Here is a 23,209-nt window from a genome sequence, read left to right as displayed (position 1 = left end):
ACATGTTTTTTATATCTACTCTGAACAAGAATTTATGCTAGGACAGTAGGACTTATGAATTTCGAATGTATTGGTCTATCTAATGAGATAAAGTAGCTAGTAGCTGTCACAGATTTCCTCTATATGCCTTGGGATTCTCATCATGATACAGCTTGATCCAATCATACTGATCATCCAGATACTTCTGTGCGCGTAAATCCCCAGACCGAGCATGGCCTTCGAAGTTCTCTGCTCTAGCTGCTCGTCCACAGAGCCTCCCCAGTTCACCACTAGCCTTGCTACTCTCCACCTCCTGATATGTCACTGTTCTGAGATACTTTCCAACCCAGAGACCACCGGTATATCTAGCTGCTTTCTTAGTAGGGAGCACGTGGTTGGTTCCAATCACCTAAGTAAAAGATATCAGTCTCAGGCTCTGGAGGTAATCAGGGGTTATGAAAATACAGTAATACCTTATCCCCGTAAGAAACACACGTCTTCTCACCCAAGAAGAGCGCTCCATATGCTGTCATATTGTCCAATGCATCCCGAGGCCGTTTCGTAAAGATCTGAACATGTTCACTGGCGTATTCATCTGCCAATTTCCAAGCTTCATCAATTGTGTCAACAACAATCACCTCGCCGAATCGCTCCCACGAAACACTTGCCACGTCCCCAGTTGAAAGATGTTTGAGCAGTTCATTGATAATCTCGATGGCTTTCCGGCCTACTCTTTCCGACGTAGTGATTACCACAGCGGGAGAGTCAGGGCCGTGTTCAGCCTGGGAGAGGATGTCAGTAGCGACGGTGAAAGGATCCGCCGTATCGTCTGTCACAATCAAGATTTCTGTCGGTCCGGCGAAGAGGTCAATCCCGACCTCGCCAAAGAGCTGTCTCTTTCCCTCGGCGACGAAAGCATTTCCGGGTCCCGCGATGAAATCCACCTTTTTCATTGTCCCGGTACCAACGGCCATTGCAGCGATCGCTTGAACACCACCAAGGAGATATATCTCGTCGGCTCCAGCAAGGTGCATGGCTGCAATTGTGGCGTGAGGTACCTTGCCAGCGATGGGTGGAGTGCAACCCACAACGTGTGGCACGCCGGCAACTTTGGCAGTTAAGATGGTCATGTGGGCGGAGGCAAGCAGAGGATAGCGTCCACCAGGGATATATCTGTTCATCGAGTTAGACTCTACTCTTATGCAGGATCTGTCTTATCTACACTCTTCACTTACGCGCCGACAGAGTTAATAGGAAGATTCTTCTGGCCCAGAACAACGCCCTGGAGGAATGTTAGCAAAAGTTGAATCTCCAGTGGAAGATTGCTTGGGTCTTACAGGTTGAATCTCATACTCAAAGTCCTTCAGAGACTCGCGCTGAGCTTGTGCAAATGCACGCACATTCTTCTGGACCTCCTTAATGTCGTCGATGGTCTGCTGGGGACAGGCCGCGATCGCGGCATCAATATCCGCCTGGGATAGCTTGAACGAAGCCGGTGACCACTTGTCAAACTTCTCAGAGTACTTGCGTACGGCTGCATCGCCATTCTGTCGGACATCGTCTATCACACCCTTGACGACTGAACTGACATCAATTTGGGGAGTGGTGGAGACGGCCACGTTGTCTGACCTGGATTTCAGATGGCGGGCAGGCATGATGGCAGTAGTGATAAAAACACAAGGGAAAAGGGTAAAATTTCTTTATGTTTGTGTTTTGTTATATTCCATCTTAGTACAATGTGGATTTTATTTGTTTCTTATGGGCGAGACATAATGTTCGTCTTGCATTAGATACTCCTCCACCGGCTCCACCTCCGAATGGGCAGGTTGACAAGGAGAAGAGAGGCCGGACAGAAGTCCGAAATGGCCCGGAATTCAGAGCGATGTCATTAGAATCAATTTCACTCAAGACGCTTTAGCTTAAAAGAAGGTTTTTACTACGTTTGTTAGATCAGATTTGCCGATTTCGGGGCATACCGTGCCGTACCTAGACAGACCCAACCGCAACATACTAACCAGAACGACGTTCATTTACGAGAGTGATGGGACCATTCATAAATAGAAATAAAAAACATTGGCATTGTTTAATTTAATGGATTCTGCTTATTGTACTTGTTTCTAATCCCCAATTCCCCGTCTTCGCTTCCTTCACTTCGAGGGCTTCACGTCATCCATACCGCCGCCATAGTCCTCCTCCAGCGTAGCTCCATTAACGCGCAAAGGCTGCGCCTCCTGAAGAACATATAACATCCGCGCCCAATTGGTTTCACTTGTATTCCTCCATGCGTGGTTTGTCCCGCGCTGAACCGCAATGTCGCCTCGCTTGAGCAATCTCGTCGCTCCCGAGTCCAGCACCAGCTCGACCTCTCCCTCAAGCACTACTCCGTAGTCCAGACTCACTGTCCGATGCATGGGTGAAATGGACCCAGGGTTCATGTCCACAACACGCAAGACCGTGCCTCCGGGAATCGTAACACCCGGGAGATCCTTCAGCAACGACCCATAAACATCGAGATCCTTCGCGTCGCTTAGATTGACGGGGACCTCGTTTGTCCCGTAGGCAAGTGAAAACCGGGCACCGTTGGCGAGCTGCTGCCATTCGAGCGGTTCAGGGATTTTATCTTGGAATCCGGTTGTTCCTTGGTCGTCGTGGTCGGTGATCACGCGCTTGATGGGGCGGAGGCCGTTGTCTTGCATTTTTGGCATATGTTGATTTGTGCGTCAGATGAATATAGGAGTGTAATGGAAGGTGAAGATAGTCAAGTACGGATTGAGTGTTGTACCCGACAAGGAGTCATGGTAAATTCACTCTTAAATCCCCTTGGTCGCTTCGTGAATGAGGGTTCTCCAGGTGGAGCCGATGTTCTGGTCCGCAGGTGGAGGAGGTTCATCCGATCGTTTGAATACTGCACCTATATTTTATAGAATCATCAATGCACCCGGTCTCGTAGATATATATACACCTTACTGAAAAATGTCTCCGAAAGTTGCACTGATAACTGGGGCATCGCGAGGCGTTGGGGCCGCCGTCGCTCGTGCGCTCGCCGCCGACGGTGACACCAGCATAGTGCTAAACTATGGATCCAACCCAGAGCCCGCACAAAGTCTCATCCAGGAATTAAACTCTTTGAGAGATAATAATACTCGCTCGACAGAAAAACCTCGATTCCAGGCTCTAAAAGCAAACATGGCAGATAGAGCTGATATTCGTCGGCTAGTCAGCCAAACGGTTCAGGAAATGGGCCGCTTGGATATAGTGGTCTCGAATGTTGGCTGGACACGAATGACAGATTTTGCGAATCTGGAAGAGGCCGACAATGAGGCTGACTGGGACCGGTGCTTTAACATGAATGTCAAGAGCCATTTTTTCCTGTTCCAGGAATGCAGAAAGTATCTGGAAAAGACGCAGGGGGCGTTTATTGCTACAGCGAGTGTTGCTGGTGTCAAGCCAAGTGGTAGCTCTTTGGTGAGTATCATCGGTGGCGATGATATTGACCAAAACTATTTGCTGATATTGGCGCCATAGCCGTATGCTGTGACGAAAGCTGCCCTTATACATCTCGCCAAAAGCCTGGCAGCCATTGCGGTGCCAAACATTCGAGTGAACACCGTCTCGCCCGGTGTCTTGCTTACGGTATGTCTGTGGTCTTTCGGCTTTATTCACGTTTGTTAATGATAATCATAGGACTGGGGGCGACAGTTTCCAGGAGAAAAATTGGACGCCGTGCGTGAGAAGAATGTCTTGAAGCGATTCGCTACACCGGAGGTAAGAATATAGATACAGAGCACCCTGTACGACCCTGAAGCGCAGCTCACTAACCTGATATGCTTTAAAAGGACGTTGCAGAGCAAGTCAAGTTCCTTGCGAACTCCAAATCCATTACCGGAATGAATGTTGTCATTGATGCTGGGTTCTCATTGTAGATATACTATATAAGCACATGCAATATAGAGCTTGTTGCTAGAAGGCTTAAGCAAGTCTTCTCTTATCGATCTCTGGTATTTTATCTATATATAAACCATCCGAATGTTCTTACATGGCATGTTACTTGCTAACGTCCCGTAATTTCTCTATGAGATGGACCAAGTTCTCTACCAAAGGCGGCTCCCGCTCACCGTAATGGTTTCTATGCATTATTTGGAGAACTAGCTCCAAAATGGCGCCAGGTTCAGCTAGAGAGGCAGACGCTATATGCGGCTGAGCTCCATGCAAAGCAGGGATGCCATGCTCTAAAGCGATATAGCGATGCACACCTTCAGTATCATCGCCATCAAGCCATACTATGTTCTCCATATTCATACCCATGGAATCTGGCCGGGACACAGCATTATCTTCAGTTGCATGGGAGATTGCCATGCCATAGGCCCAAAGAGTCAAGCTAGCATGGTACAGGGCAACGGCCATAAAGTCCCGCAAACATTGGGAAGGAAGAGCTTTGAGCTCTCGAATGACCTGTCCAGCATGCCAGAGTGCTTGTCGGCATTCTTTACTTTGCGACCAGGAATGAATCGAGGGCGGAAATCCTGAGGTCTTTTTGGGATCCTCCAACGTGGCAAGAATCTGGACATCCTCTAGCGACATGTGCATGTGCATCAAAATAAGGTTCAAATGGAGTTTGCTTTCGTTCTTGTATCCCATATGGAAATACTTTAGCATCTTGACAAGCTCCTGGTAGCGGGATACCATCAGGATCCCATTATCCCAGTACCGAGATTGTGCCGCCAGCAGAATACTAAACTGTCGATATTCCCAGACCATTCCCCACATGGCACAAAGTATAGATAAACACGAAAGAGTGGTGTCTGCCACGGCTTTGCTGCATTCGAGGAGGTCAAGATTTGCAATGCACTCCAGAAGCGTTGGGATCCGTGTCGTGCCCATAGCGAGGCGCCCACAGTACAATTCTTTCCACTTTTGAGCTGAGCTCGCAGTCCAAAGATCGCGAGAACAAGGAATAGAAAGTGAAATTTCACCATAGGATAACAAGGGATTTGTGAACAGAACCATAGACAATTGAGCGTCGTGTCGCAGCAAATTATAAACGAGTCTCTTGAAAGACTCTTGCCGCACCCAGGAACGCCATTTACTATCGAGGTTATCACTTGCATCCTCTGGACTAATGAGGACAGGCGGATATGCTGAATGATGGAATAATCCTCGGCGCCGAAGAATTGTAATTAGAGGCAGGCGAGAGCTTTCACAGATTTCCATTTTTCGATTATTACCGCTCCAGAGGCCGGTTTCTAAGCAAAGCATATATGCCTGCAATAATTCAAGGTTATTGATCATAGTATTATCGCTCTCAAACACCACAGGAAGCTGGTGGCGGACGACCTCCTGCATTGCAAAGCCCAATTTCTGCAGTGAAGGATCTGGCGTTAATACAGCTCCCATAGCTGCCATCGCAAGCAAGAGTTCAGGCCGGGTTTGCTTTGGAGTAAATGTGGCAAGATGGATCCACGATTTGGCGTTCGACCTCGGACTTGTCAGACAATACCGGATCAGGATATCTAGCAGTTCAACAGAGGGAAAGGACAGAGTGGCTTGGGAAATTGGATGTTTCATCTGACTTAGGAAGATACTCAGTATCTTATCGCGCGAGGCAAGGTCTAGGCTCTCTGCATTGCAATAACTGTCCATATCGATGAAGTTCCTTGGTGTCGAGTTCTGATCTGCATGAGTGGGCAGTAATAGATTATTGTGTTCAGCATATCCGTGATCCTGCGGCTCAGGGACAAAGTGCCATCGCAATCGCTGCATAGAGCGATCATTGGGTGTGCTATAGCTTGTACCTGCCGCACAGTCCCCCAGGGCAGAACCGGAAAATGATGGAGGGGTTTCATGCTCGTCAAACTGAAAGGGGATTCGGGAATTGTATGATTCTAAGAAGCTGAGATCAACCATGCTAAGATCGAGGTCTGTTTCTAATCCGAATGTAATCAGCCCCCTTGGCGTTCTAACGCCACTCAAAGAATCCATAGAGAGACCAGCCGTAAGCATATCAACTGAGTCCGGCGTTATAAGGTCCGGATAGGCTTTTGTTAGCGACGCCGAGACATCGATTTCCGGATCGGTTGGAGCATGGTGAGACGGGACCTGGGACCAAATATCGGCTGCTGGTATTTCTGCTGGAGGACTGGCAGACATTTGATACAGTTGATCGTTTGTGATGTCAGGCTTAGACGTGGGGTTACTCAGAGAGCTTGGGTCACCGCCTGCATTCTGCATCTCAGGGATAGTGGGTGAGGTGCTAAGCTCATCTATTTGCTTCGGGGGCACCTTGCACTGAATGTTTCTTCGCTGACATCGTTTACACGGTTTCTCCTCGTCACATCGGAGGTGGTCCTCTGCACATGCAGTGCATGCCTGAGACGCCCGGGCAATCATGGTAGTGTTACAGCCATTCCGACGGCGCTTCTTTGACACAGGCCCATCTCCATCGGTATTGTGGAGGGACGAATGTCTATTGAGAAGATCTCTAAAATGAACTTAGCACTCCATTACTCGTCTTCTCAGTCACTTGGGCAAGTAAATCTCACATCCTCCCAAACCTTTTGCTGCAGACTGGGCATTTGTAAGGCTTCTCTTGTGTGTCTAGCGTCCGAGCGTTAAATCTTCGACTATACGGCAGCCGAGAATAGCGAAGGGTAACTTACGGGACCGAACATGGCGGGACAGATGATCAACTCGGCTGAATGATTGAGAGCATGTTCCGCACTGATACAAGTTACGATTCAAAGGCCGGGTACCCGGGGCGGATCTTGGGGAGGTAAACGGGGAGGCCATGGTCAGGCAATATCCAAGGCTGCATACAGCCCGAGCGTGGAGTGCATTTGGCACCTAGTTAAGGGACACCAACTTGCCAACTTCTGGGGACCCCGCAATTCCCCGGACCTCGGGTACGGAGCCCCAGCTATTCGCTGCACAATAATTTGGCTCGACGCGACTTCTCTTGGCCACCAGCGTTGCGTAATAGCGCTCGGGAAGGTGGAGAGCAACTGGCCCGAAACCTATATGGCAGCCGCCCACTTCGGGCTAACTCTCAGCGACCGCGCACTGTGGGAAAGTAAAAGAGCCATGTCTCCACATGCACGGTCCACAACATCCCCAGAGGCATCATGGACGGACTTCTCTCATCTGGAGGAAGCAAGCCATGATAGACTGGGCGACGGTGCCTCCAGAGGTCGCAGTAGTGTTGATGCACTAGTGTGCTTATCTCTGAAGGCGTTAGAACGGGCTTAGTTATCGCGTCCTTAATTCTTGGGGGCATGGTTGGCTTGAATTGCCTTTCGTGGTTGCAGATGGTTGCGATAATGTTATTCTGTTGATGATTGGCTCTTTGGACAAGCTTCTAAATAGTACCTGTAGCCGAAGAACATAGCGTAGGCAGTAGTACACTTGATTTACTACCTCTTACCCTGTCCTGCAGCTAGAAGCGGCGCTGATCTAAGCTTATTCAGGGAAGTGTAAATCCTCAGGCACTTTATCGTTGATGCCTAGTGATGCCAATTTTACCCGAATAAGGTTAGGCGGTGCTGTCCAAGCGCGTCGCGTCCGCCTTCAACTTGTGCTGAGTATATGCCACACCAACCAATCAGTCTCAATCAACAATCTAGCTTACCACTATGTAAGGTTGATTATTCAAGGTATCTTTATCCATGGGTAAAAAAAGGAAGAGGCCCGTCAAGGATGGCCAAGCACGGGAGGACCTGCTGCAATTCTCCTTCCAGACCAGCACTGTCCCTGGTGAAGATTCATTGGAACAAACCCATCCAGTGATCTCCATATACTATCGACGGGTTGTGACACTAAGACAGTATCTCCTTGAGCGAATACCTAAATCCTCCAAATCCCGCCGCGGAAGGATTGCGTCGGTGCGTAGCCACGACCCGAGTCGTGCTGGCTGTTCAGGAGACCAGGATGAAGAGCTGTCACAGTTACTGGATACAACTCTAGTAGGCATACTAAAAGAACCAACTGCTGGTTCCGATCAGGAACGACGGCGGGAATTAGCTGAATTCACGGCATCACCGGATAGATCGTTACTCGCCAGTACCGATACTGGACCACCTTGTCCTCAAGCAGAGGTAAGATGCGATATGTTATCTACAGGTTCTTGAACACGCCCTCATAATCCCCATCCGGAATTTTTCCTCTGGTAGTCTGGTGATTTGCATAAATACCTTTAACGACAAATGCCGACTGATATACATGATCGCTGCGGAGGCTTCTGGCTGACTCCATATACAGGTTGTGGATTACGTTGTATCGACGCTGTTCAATCGCAACGCATTCTTGTATCAGAGACCGAAACACATTTTAACCCATGGATTTGAACGAGCGAACGGACTGCAAGCTACAACTCGGAATGATACTCTCGCCTGTAGTCTTCGTGGCATAGTAGCACGATTCCCAAACAAGAATGTCCAGTCCCTTAAGCGTGCCCCTTGGACCGATATCCTTGGCCTTCTGGGGAGCAGCGGGGAAGACATCATGACAAGTCTCTTATTCGACTGTGGGGTATTTACTGCCATAGATTGTCGGAAAGGCATCTACTATCAATTGAGCGGTAAGCCGTGCCATTCGCGCCCTAGCGAATGACTACTTATGCTCGAATACAGGTATTCCGCTATCAGATCTTGAACCAATGAATAAGCTAGCTGAAACGCAAACTCGGAATGCTAAGATTGCAGAAACTACTACAAGCAGTTCTTCACGGCCAGTGGGAGTCGATGGAAATCCTAGCCCCAAAAGCAGAGCAGAGGGCGGCAGGAGTGATATCTCCAAACCAAATAGCGTAGTGCTCTTCCGACGACGTATGCTTTATGCGCGTCCTGCATTCGACGCGAAGGGGCAAGTTCAATTTGGCTTGTCAAACCGGCGTAAGTGATTTCGAAGCCCATGTTGTGGATAAGGCATCCTATTGACGGTTAGAGCAGACGTCCTGAATCGCTTCCCCTCTTCAGATTCATTATTGCAGACTGTGCATGTTATGAAACACATCTTCCCCAGGCAATTTGGTCTGCACAACGTGTTCACATGTCTGCCTGATACCCGTACGTCTACTCTTCCTGTCAAAGATTACTCCTCTCGCGAGGAAGAGATCGCCCAGTCCGAAAAGCGGAGGTAACAAGCCCCAGTGTTCCGCAAACGATCTTGCCAAGGCTGACAAGAAATGCAGTGGATCGACAAAAATACCCAAAAGGCTTCGAGGCAGAGCCTTAGAATTAGTTCAACAGTTACAAAATCGTCATGAGAGATGCTCATATAGGGAGTTGTTACGCTATTATTGTCCACCACAGGTTTGTCATACCACCTTTCTTCGTAAAATTAGCACTAAGGTCTTAGCGCACTGGTCCCTGGAAACTTGGTCCTGCCGATCCCCAGTCTGTGACTTCCAGTGCAGAATTGGGATCATCAGCATCAGGACCATTGGTAACACAATTGCGAGATCACCATCAGCATGTAGCAGCTGATCATGTAGCCAAACCGACGCCAACGGCCTCGTTTCTACCGGAAGCGCAAGGTCATGCCATCAGAACGAACGTTATGAAACCGAAACTCAGTCTGACAGACTATGCAACACCAGCTTCGTCAGTATCTGCTTTCTGTCGAGCAGTACTGCGAAGCTTAATACCTCCCCAATTTTATGGCATAGGTCAACATAAGCTCAACAATCAGCATGTTGTCTTCAAACACGTCGATCGATTCGTGCGCATGCGACGGTTTGAAAGCCTAAGCATTCATGAAATCTGCAAGGGGATTAAGGTTTGACTATATTGTATTCATCCTACCAGAGGCATTTGCTAATGCGAGTGCCTTGTAGATAACATGCATACCATGGCTTGAACCCCCGGCAGTCCACGACCAGAATTCTCCAAAGAACAAAGTTTCATTGTCTGATTTACAAAAACGCACTGAAATATTACACGAAATTATCTACTACATATTCGACTCGATTTTGATACCTCTTGTACGGGCCAACTTTTACGTCACTGAATCTCAAACCCACCGCAATCGCTTATTCTATTTCCAGCACGATGTCTGGCGTCACTTGACTGAGCAGCCCTTGGCCGACCTGAAGCTTTCTACATTCGAGGAACTGAAGTCAGACAAGGCGGAGCGTATGCTCGGTCGTAGGTCTCTGCCATATGGTACCTTGCGGCTCCTTCCAAAGTCAACGGGCATTCGCCCAATTCTGAATCTACGACGAAGAATGTTGGTAAACAACAAATGGGCGGGAAGCAAAGGCCGCTTCTTTGGGCAAAGTGTCAACTCAACCATCACCCCTATCTATGGCATTTTGAACTACGAGAAGATGCGGAAACAAGACGACCTAGGCTCGTGTTTATTTTCTGTAGGAGATATTCATTTGCGGCTCAAAGCCTTCAAAGAACGCCTGCTACTACATTACCACGAAGCTGGCTCGTTGCCGGTCTTTTATTTTGTCAAACTAGACATCCAGTCTTGCTTCGATACAATACCTCAGGATAAACTGGTCCGTCTCATTGAGGACCTAGTATCCGAAGAAGCGTATCACTTCACCAGGCATGTCGAAATGCGCCCGCCAGATGAATTTGGTAGCATGTGGCCGATGCGCGAAGCAAGGCAGAGCAAAGCTTTCCGCAAGTTCGTGGCCAGAGCAGCACCTGCTGCGAGACCACAGCATCTGACGGAAGCAATCAATAATGGTGGAACTACCAACAGAAGGAACACGGTTTTTGTGGATACGACGGGACAGAAAGAGTATGATACTGAGGATTTGCTGGATTTGCTCCACGAGCACGTCCGCAATAATCTGGTGAAACTTGGCAGGAAGTATTTCCGCCAGCGTAATGGTATTCCCCAGGGCTCGGTGCTGTCTAGTATTCTCTGCAACTTATTCTATGCAGAAATGGAGCGCGAAGTTCTAGCGTTTCTACAGTCGGATGAAACGCTGCTTCTGCGTCTTGTTGACGACTTTTTACTGGTCACCTCGAATCCCGACCTTGCCAAGCGTTTCTTGGAAGTGATGATCAAAGGACAGCCTGCATATGGTGTCTCTGTCAACCCAGCCAAGAGCCTCGTCAATTTCGCCGCTGCTGTGGACGGGACTCATATCCCTCGACTGGTTGACACTTCACTCTTCCCCTACTGCGGGAGCTTAATTGATACTCGCACTCTAGAAATTCACAAAGATCATGATCGCATACTCGAAGGGGGCGACTCCGCTGCCGAGACCCTCGCTAACTCCCTGACCGTCGAGTCCGCACGAGTCCCGGGCCGTACGCTGCACCGGAAATTGCTGACATCCTTCAAGCTACTCATGCATCCTATGTACCTGGACACAAATCACAATTCGCTTACGGTGGTCCTTTCAACTCTATATGCAAACTATCTAACCACCGCTATGAAGATGTATCAGTATATGAGATCGCTTCGGGGTCGAGCGCACCCTTCGTCCGAGGTGATCATTCGGATTGTCCGAGATACAACACAGCTCGCACATCGACTCGTTCAGGGCAAAAGATGCTGGGGTCAGCGAGATGCAACCATGGAATCTTCGTCGCCCTCTGTATGCACTGTGCAGCATTCACAAGTTCAGTATCTCGCAGCAGCGGCGTTCCGGTTTGTGTTGAGCCGCAAACAAACACGATACACTCTTGCGTTGCGCTGGTTAGAACTGGTGTTGAAAGGCAGTCGGCCAAGATCGGATGCGAAGGCTAAGCGACTAGCACAAGTAGTACAGAAGGGAAACTTGATGTATGGTAGCTGGAGGTTTTGACTGGAATGTACAGCCTTACCCTTGAGCGTTGAGCCGGGATTCAGTCGCAAAATTTTTACAACTTGATCTCCACCGTTTCACTTAGTGCGCATTGTCTAATGTTGTTGACTGATGCGTGGTTTTCAGCCTAACGGTGTGGCCAATAAATAACCGTTCTGTTTAATATGGGTACCATTTACTAACACAGGTGGGATCATAGTGCCTTCCATAATTTAGTATTGTTGTTATTTATTTATTTTCTAGCGGGTCTCAATCATGTGTAGTGGGAACTAATATATAGAGAAGCGAGAGGACTCAAGGGGAGAGAGAATAAAAAAGCTTCAGCTTGAGAGTGGAGCGAGTGTGGCAAATACTATTTTGTCTCAGATCTCCGATCGTGGTCGCGGGAACCACTGAGAGATTACTAGGACGATTAGGACGAATTATGTACGGAATAGCAGCCAATTACCAACCAATGTTGGTTCTGAGTTAAAACAACGCGAACTGCATGCTCGGGCGTCGAAAGAATTCCACCAAATTGTGTTGGAAGAACTGTGGATATAAGGGTCCGTGGAACGAACCTCACATACCACGGAACCTTTCGGCGTGGACACCAATGTGACTGGACAAACAGGCGTAGAAAGGGGGAGGCAACATATTTTGTTGATTTCCAGGCCCGACAAGGTAATTGTCAACAAATCCGATGATGTACATCAGGAAAAGCGATTTTGATTTTGACCGCACGCGATAACCCTGTTTTTTTTTAATAAGTTCCTCGACATAAACGGTGCAGCATGACGCTTCGGTGACGAGACTGTGGCTGTGGCGTTTTGTTTCGAACCGGTAAGATTACCACTGGGACTAGTATCCTCCCGTCTGTTTAGCCCTGTGAGCAGGGAATCCTTTGGTCAGAGATCGGCATCTGGAATGGTATTTTTCTGGTATAGTTTCACTGCACCAGCCGCAGTCGTGGGATTGGCCAGACCGCGTCCAAAGACGGTGACCTCGCAGCCTCAGGCCCATCGGCCACGCCGGTTGCAGCTTCAAGTCTCCATCATCTCATTTCATCCCCCCTTCTCTTTCTTCCCCATCTATTTCCTTCTCCCCACCTCGTCCATTTTGCTTTTCCTTTTTTTTTTTTCATCATTTCTCGTCCTTCGCTTGATCGAAACCCCTTCCTCCCTCGTTTACCCTTTCTTTGAACTTTCTTTCGTTAAGTGACTCCTATTCGATGTTTGACGACCATCTACATATGTCCTAGTCTGTCTCCTGATCATCTCACATTGCGATATCACGGAAACAGCGACATCGTCACCGGCACCTGGTCTGGATATTTACCGGGTTCTGGATGATTCTTAGTGTCACGTTCAATAGTCGATTATCTTAATATCGCCTGGTGTTGGATTTGAACATAGTCCTGCCCTACCGTCTTTCGTTTCTTACATCTCGATTTTCTTACCACCAAGTTTTGACACGGCATTCGCTGCGCGACCCACCCAGTCACAACCTGGTATTCTGTTCACTACCATCGGCAACAGTGGAATATCTTGCCGCTTCTTGTTCATTCCGATAGATCAGTCAAAACAACTTGCACGGTACGATATGACCACCGTTTGCACAACGCCCAATTCCCCGCCCGAACTTTCCGGTTCCAAATCTTCTAAATCCTCCTCATTCCGCTCCTCCTCCCAACTCGATGGCCCCGATGGCATCTTTACGGATATCTCCAACTTTGAAGATATTGGCCTTGAAGACGACGCGGATCTAGCATATAACAATGCCGTCGCCTCGCCCTATGGTCGGCCCGGCCTTCCGCGGTCATCGACCGCACGAATGCAGTCCAAAACCCCGATGATCACGACGCGCGAATTAACCACTACCTCGCAACAAACGAAGGGTTTGCACAAGCCCCCGGCACAAGTCAACGGAATGCTCAGTCTGCAGACACGCAGTGTTTCCAGATCAAAGTCTGGGAATAAACGTGACCCTGGCAGTACCAAGTCGCCGTCAAAAACGCCCAACTCTCAGCGTGCTCGATCCACATCGCCCCTTCGACCAGCATCTCATCTGGGCTCTTCGCCGTCTACTCATAGCCTATCCTTGTCGCCAGCCAATGCCCGGCCTACTTTGAACCGAAAACAGTCCTGGCAGCCAAATCGCAAGACCTTAAAGGAATTGGAGGAAGAATATCATGATTCAGATGAGGAGCTACCAGAAGATGCAAGTCTGTGGAACGTCCCGATATCTCCTCGACCTCTTGAAGATCGCTCAGCCTCTCGAAGCACGAGTCCGAACGGTCGGAGTCCGGGACCTCGGCCCCTCCCCTTATCGCACTCCGTCAAGGATGTTTCATTGCCGGGCGTAAGATCACCAAGCGGATCTCGACCCGCTCGACCTGCCGTGCGATCTAGCTCTGCAGGCCCTGAACGTGGCCAGATTTCCCCGCGTAACCCGCGTGTTTATTCGTACAATAGCATGATGTCCGATTTGTCGGAAGAAGCAAAGATCATCACCGAGGCTCTAGAACATCATGCAGACCAGCGCGAACGGAAGCGGGGAGAAAACCTGCAAAGCGGCCTATCGTCCCTGAGGTCGAGCGAGGAGTCTAAGCGGGGTTCTAGAGGCACTATTGAGCTGCCCCCGTTGCAAAAGTCCAACATCATGATTGATCCTTTACCCATCAGCAAAGAAAAGGAGAAGGTTCTCACGAGAACACGGCCCAGTTGGCTTCCTCCTAAGGATCAGAAGGAGGAAAAGAAGCATCTGAAAGAGTACAAGAGAATGATGGCGCAGTCACGGGAAGCAGGTAAACTTTTTCTGGCTTGCTTTACGGTTTGTCTTATGCAGAACTTACTAACTCCACTTCAACAGACAAGCGCCGGGCGGCGAAGGCTGCCTCAGCCAAGTGCGAGAAGGACAACACCCGAGAAACACTTCAGCGTATCTGGGATGATTACGTTTACCCCAATTGGGAGAATGCCATAGGTGAAACCAGAACACGTGAACTGTGGTGGCGTGGAATACCTGCTCGAAGCAGAGGAACAACCTGGCAGCGCGCCATCGGCAATGAGCTGTCTTTGTCCGAGGAAACGTACAAGAAGGCATTGCAGCGCGCCAAAGACGTACGGTCAAGGGCCGATGGCGACGCTGGAGAGAGTAACAAACGAATGCGAGAGTGGTTTGAGGCAATTGAAGCCGACGCATCCAAAGCATTCCCAGATTTGAAACTGTTCCAGGTAGGCGGCCCTTTACGGGAATCCTTGATTGACGTATTGGAGGCATACTCTATGTATCGGAGTGACGTGGGCTATATCACTGGTCTTCACGTAAGTGACACATCTAGATAAGTTCACGCATCGTTAAAGCTAATCAGCGATAGACAATTGCTGCTCTCCTCGTCCTTCAATTCCCATCACCTTCATCTGCTTTCCTCGCAATGGCCAATGCTCTCAATCGATCTTTGCCTGTTGCTTTCCTCACCCTCGACCGGGGGGCGATCGGTCGTACTTACACACTAACGACTGCGACCCTTCGTTATAAATTCCCTCGCCTAGCCACTCACCTTACCGAGACGCTTCAGCTCTCGGATGAAGAGATCTGGGAGCCAATGTTCCGCTCCCTCCTCACAAACGGTCTAGACCTCGAGCGTATCAGCCGCGTCTGGGACTGCTGGGTATTCGAGGGAGACCGCATCATGATTCGAGCCGCAGTGGCGGTTCTCGGTTGCTTGCAGGCGCAACTGTTTGGATTTACCAAGCCGGATGACGAGAGTCGTGCCACGGTTAGGGAAATCCTCGGATGGGGGCCCCGTAGTGCCGGAGCCAAGCCTAAGGAGCGCCATAGTGCTCCGGTAACACTTGCAGGGGGCTTTGGTGGTCAATTCTCCAATGCCGGCGTTGGTGACTACTGGATACTCACGACCGCGGGCGATGAAGATGGATTTATGAGCGAGGTTAGGGAAGCGGGCAAAGTGCGGCATTAGAAGTTTGCCCCGTTAAAGTTATTTTTAATTCATCTAGCCATTCTTTTCCCTGCGTGGCTGTCACTTTTATTACCTGTATACCTACCGTTCGTTTGACTTATGCTTTGTTCCCTTCCCTTCTTGCCGTTGGATATATAATTCTATAGGTGCTTAGGGCATTTCATGCTAACCGAGCTAATTATCACTTACACTTGACATCCTACAAATACTCTCATAGATCGTAATTATAATCTTCGGAACCTGAGGACAATTGTACAGCTCCGGATGCCGACAGGGTGCAGTCAACGCAGGAAGTACATCCCTGCCTTTCACTTAAGTTACGAAGTAATGGCCAATACGTCACCAGTCTTCGACGTCAATTGTGCAAGTCACTACTAATCCAGGTAATTTTTCTGAAAGCTTGACCCATGATAAGCTTTAGGCGTAGTCTTGGCTATGCAAGCATGATCATGGGGTGTTTTTGAAATCTGCCCAGTTGACACTCGTATTAGTAGGTAGCTTAAATCATGAATCATGTATATGCTGAGCAATAAATTATAGGATAGAGACGTTGAAGAAAATACCACTAGCATCTAGTATTACTTGGTAGTATATTCATTTCGGGAATTATTTTCACGTATTCACATTCGACTTGTGACAGGTCACTTTTATCCAATTGCAGGCATGTACATGAACTTATTAACAATATTGCCACCGTTTTCTTTTTCATGAACCTTCTCATACATCATCTTTGATTCGAAAGATAACCCATTCCCTCTAGAACAACAGAGGATAGTACTCGTGTTGCTTCCCTCTGGCCAAAATTCAATCACCAAGCGATCTTCGCAATGATGCTCTTCGGGAATTGTCGCACTAGCAGCTTTCGAAGCTCGTCCATAAGCAGAATCCCCAGCGCCAGCGCTAGAGGAATAAACCAGAACTCGATGGGGACCGGCGCGGTGTTGAATAATCTATGGAAGCCCGGAACTTCGGTGACGAAAATTGCGATGACGAGGGATATGGCCATCGACAAGGGAAGCCAGGGGTTACGACGCTGTTTGCGGACGGGGTCTGCTTGGAGGATGGACATGCGTTTATTCCTGACAGAGAGGATGTTGCCCCACTGGAGCATGACGAGACTGACGAAGTAGACGCCCTGACCGACGTTGTTGAAGTTGGTTAGTTCGTCTTGTGTATAGCCGTAGAAACCGTCGGAGTATCTCTCGAACGCAAAGATGAGGGCATGGAATGGGATTCCGGCTTTTTTGTACATGTACAGGAAGAACATTGAGTGGGCGCAGAAGGCCTCCATGACGCCGACGAAGAGGTATGATTGGCCGTATATCTTGAGGTTGATTAGGTGGTCCTTTTTGTGATTTCGAGGCGGCACACTGAGGAGATCGTATTCTTCCTTCTCCATGATGAGAGAAAGGGAGCAGAATAAGTCTGTGAATACGCAGATGATAATCATGAGGAAGGAGCTCAAAGGTAATGGGACGCCGAAGAATACATTCATCAGGACTGGCCAGATTTCCGACCAACTACCGGCGGGTAGGAGATATGCGATCAGCTTTTGGAGGTTTTGGAACACTAGTCGGCCTAGTCGGATGGCTTGGGCAATTGAATCGAACCGGTCGAGGAGAACCAAGTCCGCTGCTTCAATTGCAACATCACTGCCGGAGACCACTGCGATTCCAATGTCAGCTGCTCGTAGTGCTGGGGCATCGTTGACTCCGTCTCCGGTTACTGCAACGACGTTGTCTCGGCTCTTGAGCTCTTCTACAATGCGGTATTTCTGTTCAGGTGTTGTTCGAGCGAACACGATTTCCTCGTACTTGCATATAGTATCCCATTGCCAATCGTTTAGGGTTGAAATGTGCTTGCCATCAACGAGGAGACTATGGCGAGAATGTAGCGACTGCTTCTCGCCAATTTCGCCGTCCGTGAAGGGTTTCAGGTCATCTACGGTATCTGGCTCAGCAGTACCACTGAAGATACCTATGTCTCTTGCGATCGCTGCCGCAGTTAGACCGAAGTCACCCGTAACCATGAAAAAACGAACTCCTGCCCTTCGACAAGCTGAGACCGTCTCGGCAGTCTCCAGTCGTGGGGGGTCTATTATTCCGAAGATTCCAGTAACTGTTAAACCTTGGACACATTCAGCTAATACCTCGTCGTTGAAGTCGTTAGACCCAATAGAAGCACGAGGAGTGAAGCGTCGCTGACAGATCACAATTACACGTTCCGCTCGCCTCGATAATTCAGCCTGGAAATTCGAGAACAGCCCTTTTGCAGTCTCATCGAGTATCTTGACTGTGCTATCGATGCCTGATAGATATGAAGTGCATTTCGGAAGCAACACGTCCGGTGCACCTTTGACGAAGACAAGATACCCATCTGTATCAGTGGGATCCCGGTGAATCGTTAGCATCCATTTGTTCTTCGAGTTGAAGGGAACTTGATGAATTCTTTCGAATGTCGATAGCTGATTACGACCGTCAGGCATGATAGACTCAGCGAATCGTAGGACAGCGGCATCAGTTGCATTGCCCGTGACACCTCGCTCATTGACTGGAAGAGCAACTGTTGCCGGATCAAAGAAAGCATCGTTGCATAACAGCGATCCGCGCAGTAAACTCTTCAAGGACTCTGACATATCATTGCGCTGTATATTAGGTAGTTGTTTTACGTCAAGCGACATATCGAGTAGCCCTAGCGACCTGACTGACATTTTATTCTGAGTTAAAGTGCCGGTCTTGTCTGAGCAGATAACGTTCACGCAACCCAATGTCTCGACCGTGGCAAGGCCCTTGGGTAGAATGTTGGCCTTTTTCATACGCTTTGCAACCATCATGAGAGTGAGAGCAACGCCGACTGGCATGCCTTCGGGTATGAAAGCAACAACACAGCCCATCACATTGTTCAGCATTGCCACGACATTCATGAAGGAATAATGGTCAACACGCAGCCAGCCGACCCAGGTGAATAGGATGATCAAGACCAACGTGATGGTAAGGCCAATAATAATCGTAACGAACCGTGTAATCTCTTTTTGGATCAAAGTGGGTTTCTCCTTAACACCAGCGGTCATCTTGGCTATACGGCCCATCACAGAACGACTACCAGTAAGCACCACCATGCCAACCGCATTTCCATTTGTCACACTGGTACCCATGAAAGCAATGTTTCTTGTTTCAAGAAAATTGTTGTCAGTAGCGTCGATTGCTCCGTCGATCTCGTCAGATTCACCAGTGAGCACTGCACGATCGAAGCGAACGTCTCCCGAGCTTTGGAAGAGGCGCATATCAGCTGGGACCTTATTTCCGATACCAATGTACACTATATCACCAACGACAAGATCCGTCGAAGGAACTCTTGTCTGTTTCCCGTCGCGTAGGACAAGTGCTTCGGAGGGGAGCAGGTTGAGTATCGAGTTCATCACATGCTTTGTAGACCAGTCCTGAAATGCGGAGAAGCTTGCTTGCAGAACGATAACGATAATGACCAAGATCGCCATTGCAAGGCTAGGAACAGAAGGGGGGTTGCTCAAAGGTTTCCAGCAGATGAAGAAGATAATAACACCAATCCACAGCACTGAACAGAAACCCCCGAAGACATAACCGAGAACCTTCTTGAGATAGTTCTCTCGGTGGTGTGCTATTACGTTCTTGCCATCGCGTTGGAGCCGTTGAGCAGCTGCCGATGAACTGAGGCCATATCTGCAATCGACATTGAGTTGCTGAGACAATCTGTCCGTGCTGAGAATATGAAAGTCTAAACTCTCAAAGTAGTCCTGATCCGGATGCTTCTCCTTCTCTTGTCTTTCTTTTATGAGTTCTTCGGTAGCTCTCTGCGCCTCCGATATTTGGATAGACAGAGTTCGGAATTCGATAGGGATACCGGCTGTTCCAGAGCTTTGTACACCACTTCGCCCGCTCTTGACCGAGTCCCTACTCAAGGAGCGGGGTCGATTAGACTGTTGAGGTTGATAAACTCCCCCCTGAGTGTCCGGAGCCGACATACCATCGAATTTGATGGTTGTCCGCCGCTCTGGGCGACCCAAGCGCTGTTCACCCGTTTCTAAATCCTTCTCGGGAGGATCTGAAGACGATGGCGAATCGGCCATGGTATATGTGGCGAGCTATCTATACGTAAAATAGCAAGGAAGGCAAGATATGGGAAAGCTCCGAAGGTGCTACCAGGTCGTATAAGATATAGGCAAGAGAGAGGGAGGAGTTGAAGGAAGAAAAGGTAAGATTGTGAACAGAGAGATCAGCTTCCAGCTGTGTAGTATTTATCCTACGGGCATTGTGTAGGCAGCCATCGTTCCTAGACATATGAAGAGGGGAAACGGGACAACAATGTGATGGAGTCAGCCAGAGTGCGTGTGGACATTGGTCGGAGAAGCGATACGGGCCTTCGCTTGGGAAAACCCTGAGCAGCTAGCCAGATGAAACTAGCCCATGAGGGAATAAGACAGTATGAAAGAATTGACGAGATCGTAGGTAAGACGAGCACGAAGGATGGAAATGGATACCTCCTCGAGACTAGGTAGGATTCGATGACAGATGGATTGCCGTTCTTGGTAATCCATGGACTGCCTCAGGTACCGGAAGAAGCATGGCCACTCTCCATTTCGTATCAGGTTCGATTGCAGTCGACCAGCGAGGGAATTTTCCCATCCAACGGCCTCAAACGTGTCAGATGCCGTTCTTGAAATCATGGCGATGGTAGTGGCAGAGTAAAATCCCGCAGCCATTTCCGTCAAATGGCTTCCTTTCTCAATAGGGTTGGATCAAGCTCAAACTAGGTCGGTGGGTGCGCCACAGTAGCCCAGTACTTTGGTCGAGGACTCAGTCCACCGAGGTTCGTGTGGATTGCATGGCTGTATTGCGATCGACTTTTGTCGCTTATTCTCCGACAGGCGATGTGTGGTTGAGGAAAATGCCTCAAGACATCAAAATTAAACGAACCGTCGCCGCGTTCAGATTCACCACCACCTGCGCCTTTTTTTCCGACCAATAACATTCGGCCCCTAAACTTTCCACGCGGTTTCAAGGTTTTATCCTCATTTCTTTATTTTCAAAATAGAATGTGTCATATTGAAAATGAAAATTCAATCTGTTATCTCATGCCATTCCAACCAGCTTCAATCGTGGCTCAAGGAGGTAATCCGAGTCGCTACACCTGAGCCCTAATCCAGCAGCTCCGCCGTCGCACTAAAATGGAGGCATACCCTCCAGGCCTTAGCGCTATGAGCAGAATTCTCCCCTGTTCTGTCGATATATGGGGAAGAGCCATTGAACGATGTCGATGCCGCTGAATTGGGAAATTGTTAGTACAGGATAGCGTCTACCAGCTCTTTTTGCTCTCCGGCAGATTCTTGAGCGATGTCCTTTTCAAGTCATTCGCTCCGAATACCAAAAGTCTTCGTACTGCAAAGGTCAACTGGTCACAGAAAGATCCAGGCATCTGCACGTTGCAGTCGAACAGTTTGGGTAAGAGTACTCCGTGCCACAGGCGGCTATTTCCTTCTAAGGATTTCTCTGTCTTTGAGGTGAGCTTCAGCAATCATTCAATTCAATCCACTAACGCAGGGGTCGGTCAAGATGAATATGACGTATACGAAATGTGAGCTGAGGCTGGTACTTCTTTTTTCTTTTTATTTTTTTTTTTTTGTTCTTTTATTACTTTTCCCTGCGCCAGATATATCAATCAAAAAGATATACATATTTGTGACGCTCAACCTGTGCTCTTCCGTCGGTGAAGCAGCAGTAGAGCTTTGATCTCAACCATATCCCCATGTGGGTTACCGACGTAAATGATTGCCATACTGACGAATACACTAAAAAAGGAACATAAACAACGTAGCTTCAGATTCACCGCAATTTATAGAGGAGGAGTTGTTTGCTATACTGAAATCAAAGTTCCATGATCCCGCCATTTCCCCAGGTTTTTTACCTAAGAAATTCGGACGAGGGCTTTCTTCATCCAATCCGATCAAGGACGAGGCACTTATGCTGACAACCTGAGATGAACAATGTCACGCCAACCCCCTTACTCGGGATCTCACCAATTAACGCAACTACTTCCATAGGATTTACATGGTCAGTTGACCCAATACATGCATCGCTTATATATAAGGGCTTGAACATCTGATCGTGTACTCTGTTGATCTGTGTACATAAAAGCTCTCGCGGCCCATACTAAATCGCAGCAAAAATCATATAGCTCACGATGTCCCAGTTACAAAATTCCTACGGTACATGCACTACCCATCGTCATCAACTGAAACTGAAATTCCCCGAACATAAATCAAGCCTTAAATTGCTCTCCGCATTGACATTTCCGAATGTCCTAGCACGCTGCTGGTTACCCAGAGAATCAACTGATGACGAAGAAAGACAGACTTTATTGACTCCCTCTTCTACTGCTCCTTCGACATTAACAGAGCGATACGGTCTATCCACCATCATTCTGCACTACGGCGTCCACAGCTCCGTAAGAGTATGTACACGGAAATCTCCATCTGCGGGAGCTTCTAGGCAACTTCATGTCGTCAAAATTCTCCGTCGATCATCGGATGCCCTCGTCAGAGCTACTCAGCGTTTCGAACAATCTCTCTCCTCGGCCGTATCACACCCCAACCTCCTTCAGACCATCGATGTCCTTCAGAACGAACATGGTGAGACCTGTCTAGTCATGGACTATTGTGCCGGTGGAAACCTGAACGCACTGATCGCCACGGCCGAGGATAGTATAGACGCACTTCAAGCAGACTGTTTCTTTAAGCAGATCATGCGTGCGGTGACGTATCTCCATGACAACGCAATTGCACATCGTGGTCTAAAGACGGAAAATATCCTTCTTACTGCCCATGGCGCGGTGAAAGTGGCCGACTTTGGGAGCGCAGAGTGGCTGCTAGATGAAGTTGCGGATGGGGTACATGCTGAGAACAGGATACGTCTACAATTGTCCTCATTGTACTCTCCACGAAAATTGCGGGGATCGATACCTTACCTTCCGCCGGAGGAGTTTAGTAACTATGCGACGGTTGATCCGAGAGCGGGCGATGTATGGGCCGCAGGGCTTGTGTACATGGCTATGAGATGTGGTCGGTTACTTTGGAGGATGCCTTGTGCGGATGAGGATGGAGGTTATAGTGCGTATCTGCGCGGACGACAAACTTATGATGGATATCCTCCGATTGAAGCGTTGGAAGAGGTACGATTCAGTTCAGGTTTCCAAGGACTTGGTGAAAGTCTCTTTGTGCTGATCATTGGTTAGACACGCTGTCGCAATGTGATATATGCAATGCTGCATCCTGATCCTGTTCGAAGAATCAAGGCATCCGAGGTACTTCGGTCTGAGTGGGTGTATTATGTACAGGTGTGCGATGCAGGAGAAATAGGGTGGTAAGTGTGGCTGACTGCTAGGTATTTGGCTGGCTCCAAATGTCATATACGATCAACTAATAGCCACCTATTTTGGATAAATAATTATTTGGACTTCTTGACTTTGACATG

At 48.6% G+C, this 23,209-nt stretch overlaps 11 protein-coding genes across 11 annotated transcripts; 6 read left to right on the top strand and 5 right to left on the bottom strand.

Annotated features, from left to right (window-relative positions):
• Nucleotides 1–49: 49 nt before the first annotated feature.
• Nucleotides 50–1,972, bottom strand: F9C07_2278652 (histidinol dehydrogenase). The gene is made up of 4 exons (XM_041289010.2): nt 1,317–1,972; nt 1,215–1,261; nt 453–1,152; nt 50–388 (listed from the first exon to the last, which is right to left on the bottom strand). Exons 1-4 carry the CDS (start codon nt 1,632–1,634, stop codon nt 107–109), a joined length of 1,347 nt encoding a protein of 448 aa, XP_041141673.1. The 5' UTR covers nt 1,635–1,972; the 3' UTR covers nt 50–106.
• Nucleotides 1,973–2,126: 154 nt separating this feature from the next.
• On the bottom strand, nt 2,127–2,675 carry F9C07_172 (uncharacterized protein; the record flags this gene model as incomplete). Its single annotated transcript, XM_041284406.1, has 1 exon — nt 2,127–2,675. One exon carries the CDS (start codon nt 2,673–2,675, stop codon nt 2,127–2,129), a length of 549 nt encoding a protein of 182 aa, XP_041141674.1.
• A 277-nt stretch (nt 2,676–2,952) lies between these two features.
• Nucleotides 2,953–3,902, top strand: F9C07_171 (putative short chain dehydrogenase; the record flags this gene model as incomplete). Its single annotated transcript, XM_041289001.1, has 4 exons — nt 2,953–3,444; nt 3,505–3,612; nt 3,664–3,744; nt 3,816–3,902. The coding sequence occupies 4 exons, from the start codon at nt 2,953–2,955 to the stop codon at nt 3,900–3,902; spliced, it is 768 nt and encodes a 255-aa protein (XP_041141675.1).
• A 121-nt stretch (nt 3,903–4,023) lies between these two features.
• On the bottom strand, nt 4,024–6,765 carry F9C07_170 (putative C6 transcription factor RegA; the record flags this gene model as incomplete). Its single annotated transcript, XM_041284407.2, has 3 exons — nt 4,024–6,457; nt 6,519–6,573; nt 6,636–6,765. The coding sequence occupies 3 exons, from the start codon at nt 6,763–6,765 to the stop codon at nt 4,024–4,026; spliced, it is 2,619 nt and encodes an 872-aa protein (XP_041141676.2).
• Nucleotides 6,766–7,429: 664 nt separating this feature from the next.
• On the top strand, nt 7,430–9,389 carry F9C07_1006333 (uncharacterized protein). The gene is made up of 6 exons (XM_071507330.1): nt 7,430–8,066; nt 8,230–8,548; nt 8,601–8,861; nt 8,919–9,035; nt 9,161–9,281; nt 9,328–9,389. Exons 1-5 carry the CDS (start codon nt 7,638–7,640, stop codon nt 9,202–9,204), a joined length of 1,170 nt encoding a protein of 389 aa, XP_071365432.1. The 5' UTR covers nt 7,430–7,637; the 3' UTR covers nt 9,205–9,281; nt 9,328–9,389.
• Nucleotides 9,390–9,759: 370 nt separating this feature from the next.
• On the top strand, nt 9,760–12,196 carry F9C07_1006496 (uncharacterized protein). The gene is made up of 2 exons (XM_071507331.1): nt 9,760–10,817; nt 10,872–12,196. The coding sequence occupies exons 1-2, from the start codon at nt 10,106–10,108 to the stop codon at nt 11,741–11,743; spliced, it is 1,584 nt and encodes a 527-aa protein (XP_071365431.1). The 5' UTR covers nt 9,760–10,105; the 3' UTR covers nt 11,744–12,196.
• A 547-nt stretch (nt 12,197–12,743) lies between these two features.
• On the top strand, nt 12,744–15,922 carry F9C07_2278648 (uncharacterized protein). Its single transcript, XM_041289003.2, has 3 exons — nt 12,744–14,528; nt 14,594–15,048; nt 15,102–15,922. Exons 1-3 carry the CDS (start codon nt 13,325–13,327, stop codon nt 15,702–15,704), a joined length of 2,262 nt encoding a protein of 753 aa, XP_041141678.1. The 5' UTR covers nt 12,744–13,324; the 3' UTR covers nt 15,705–15,922.
• Nucleotides 15,923–21,369, bottom strand: F9C07_2278647 (uncharacterized protein). The gene has a single exon (XM_041284409.2). The coding sequence runs from the start codon at nt 19,807–19,809 to the stop codon at nt 16,513–16,515; it is 3,297 nt and encodes a 1,098-aa protein (XP_041141679.1). The 5' UTR covers nt 19,810–21,369; the 3' UTR covers nt 15,923–16,512.
• F9C07_166 (uncharacterized protein) lies at nt 20,140–20,442 on the bottom strand (the record flags this gene model as incomplete). The annotated part of the gene is made up of 1 exon (XM_071508292.1): nt 20,140–20,442. The coding sequence occupies one exon, from the start codon at nt 20,440–20,442 to the stop codon at nt 20,140–20,142; it is 303 nt and encodes a 100-aa protein (XP_071365430.1).
• Nucleotides 20,991–21,318, top strand: F9C07_165 (uncharacterized protein; the record flags this gene model as incomplete). The annotated part of the gene is given in 3 exon segments (XM_071508284.1): nt 20,991–21,017; nt 21,028–21,181; nt 21,281–21,318. The coding sequence occupies 3 exon segments, from the start codon at nt 20,991–20,993 to the stop codon at nt 21,316–21,318; spliced, it is 219 nt and encodes a 72-aa protein (XP_071365429.1).
• F9C07_2278645 (serine/threonine protein kinase) lies at nt 20,991–23,187 on the top strand. Its single transcript, XM_041284402.2, is given in 4 exon segments — nt 20,991–21,017; nt 21,028–21,181; nt 21,293–22,907; nt 22,971–23,187. The coding sequence occupies 2 exon segments, from the start codon at nt 21,921–21,923 to the stop codon at nt 23,100–23,102; spliced, it is 1,119 nt and encodes a 372-aa protein (XP_041141680.2). The 5' UTR covers nt 20,991–21,017; nt 21,028–21,181; nt 21,293–21,920; the 3' UTR covers nt 23,103–23,187.
• Nucleotides 23,188–23,209: the final 22 nt, after the last annotated feature.

The sequence above is a fragment of the Aspergillus flavus genome, chromosome 1 (assembly GCF_009017415.1).
Source record: "Aspergillus flavus chromosome 1, complete sequence".
In the NCBI taxonomy this organism is placed as follows: domain Eukaryota; kingdom Fungi; phylum Ascomycota; class Eurotiomycetes; order Eurotiales; family Aspergillaceae; genus Aspergillus; species Aspergillus flavus.
The sequence above is the reverse complement of the archived record's forward strand: the minus strand, read 5'-3'. Positions and strand labels throughout refer to the sequence as shown.

What these genes read in the sequence shown, in the direction of transcription:
- F9C07_2278652 (XM_041289010.2), bottom strand. Translation starts at nt 1,634, where the DNA reads ATGCCTGCCCGCCATCTGAAATCCAGGTCAGACAACGTGGCCGTCTCC. An exon ending in CCTATTAACTCTGTCGGCGC is followed by an intron (nt 1,153 to 1,214) that starts GTAAGTGAAGAG and finishes CTCGATGAACAG; the next exon opens with ATATATCCCTGGTGGACGCT. An exon ending in GTGTTTCTTACGGGGATAAG is followed by an intron (nt 389 to 452) that starts GTATTACTGTAT and finishes TCTTTTACTTAG; the next exon opens with GTGATTGGAACCAACCACGT.
- F9C07_1006333 (XM_071507330.1), top strand. Translation starts at nt 7,638, where the DNA reads ATGGGTAAAAAAAGGAAGAGGCCCGTCAAGGATGGCCAAGCACGGGAG. An exon ending in CACCTTGTCCTCAAGCAGAG is followed by an intron (nt 8,067 to 8,229) that starts GTAAGATGCGAT and finishes CTCCATATACAG; the next exon opens with GTTGTGGATTACGTTGTATC. An exon ending in ATTTGGCTTGTCAAACCGGC is followed by an intron (nt 8,862 to 8,918) that starts GTAAGTGATTTC and finishes CGGTTAGAGCAG; the next exon opens with ACGTCCTGAATCGCTTCCCC.
- F9C07_1006496 (XM_071507331.1), top strand. Translation starts at nt 10,106, where the DNA reads ATGCTCGGTCGTAGGTCTCTGCCATATGGTACCTTGCGGCTCCTTCCA. An exon ending in GTATTTCCGCCAGCGTAATG is followed by an intron (nt 10,818 to 10,871) that starts GTATTCCCCAGG and finishes TATTCTATGCAG; the next exon opens with AAATGGAGCGCGAAGTTCTA.
- F9C07_2278648 (XM_041289003.2), top strand. Translation starts at nt 13,325, where the DNA reads ATGACCACCGTTTGCACAACGCCCAATTCCCCGCCCGAACTTTCCGGT. An exon ending in GGCGCAGTCACGGGAAGCAG is followed by an intron (nt 14,529 to 14,593) that starts GTAAACTTTTTC and finishes CCACTTCAACAG; the next exon opens with ACAAGCGCCGGGCGGCGAAG. An exon ending in GCTATATCACTGGTCTTCAC is followed by an intron (nt 15,049 to 15,101) that starts GTAAGTGACACA and finishes AATCAGCGATAG; the next exon opens with ACAATTGCTGCTCTCCTCGT.
- F9C07_2278647 (XM_041284409.2), bottom strand. Translation starts at nt 19,809, where the DNA reads ATGGCCGATTCGCCATCGTCTTCAGATCCTCCCGAGAAGGATTTAGAA.
- F9C07_2278645 (XM_041284402.2), top strand. Translation starts at nt 21,921, where the DNA reads ATGTCCCAGTTACAAAATTCCTACGGTACATGCACTACCCATCGTCAT. An exon ending in CGATTGAAGCGTTGGAAGAG is followed by an intron (nt 22,908 to 22,970) that starts GTACGATTCAGT and finishes ATCATTGGTTAG; the next exon opens with ACACGCTGTCGCAATGTGAT.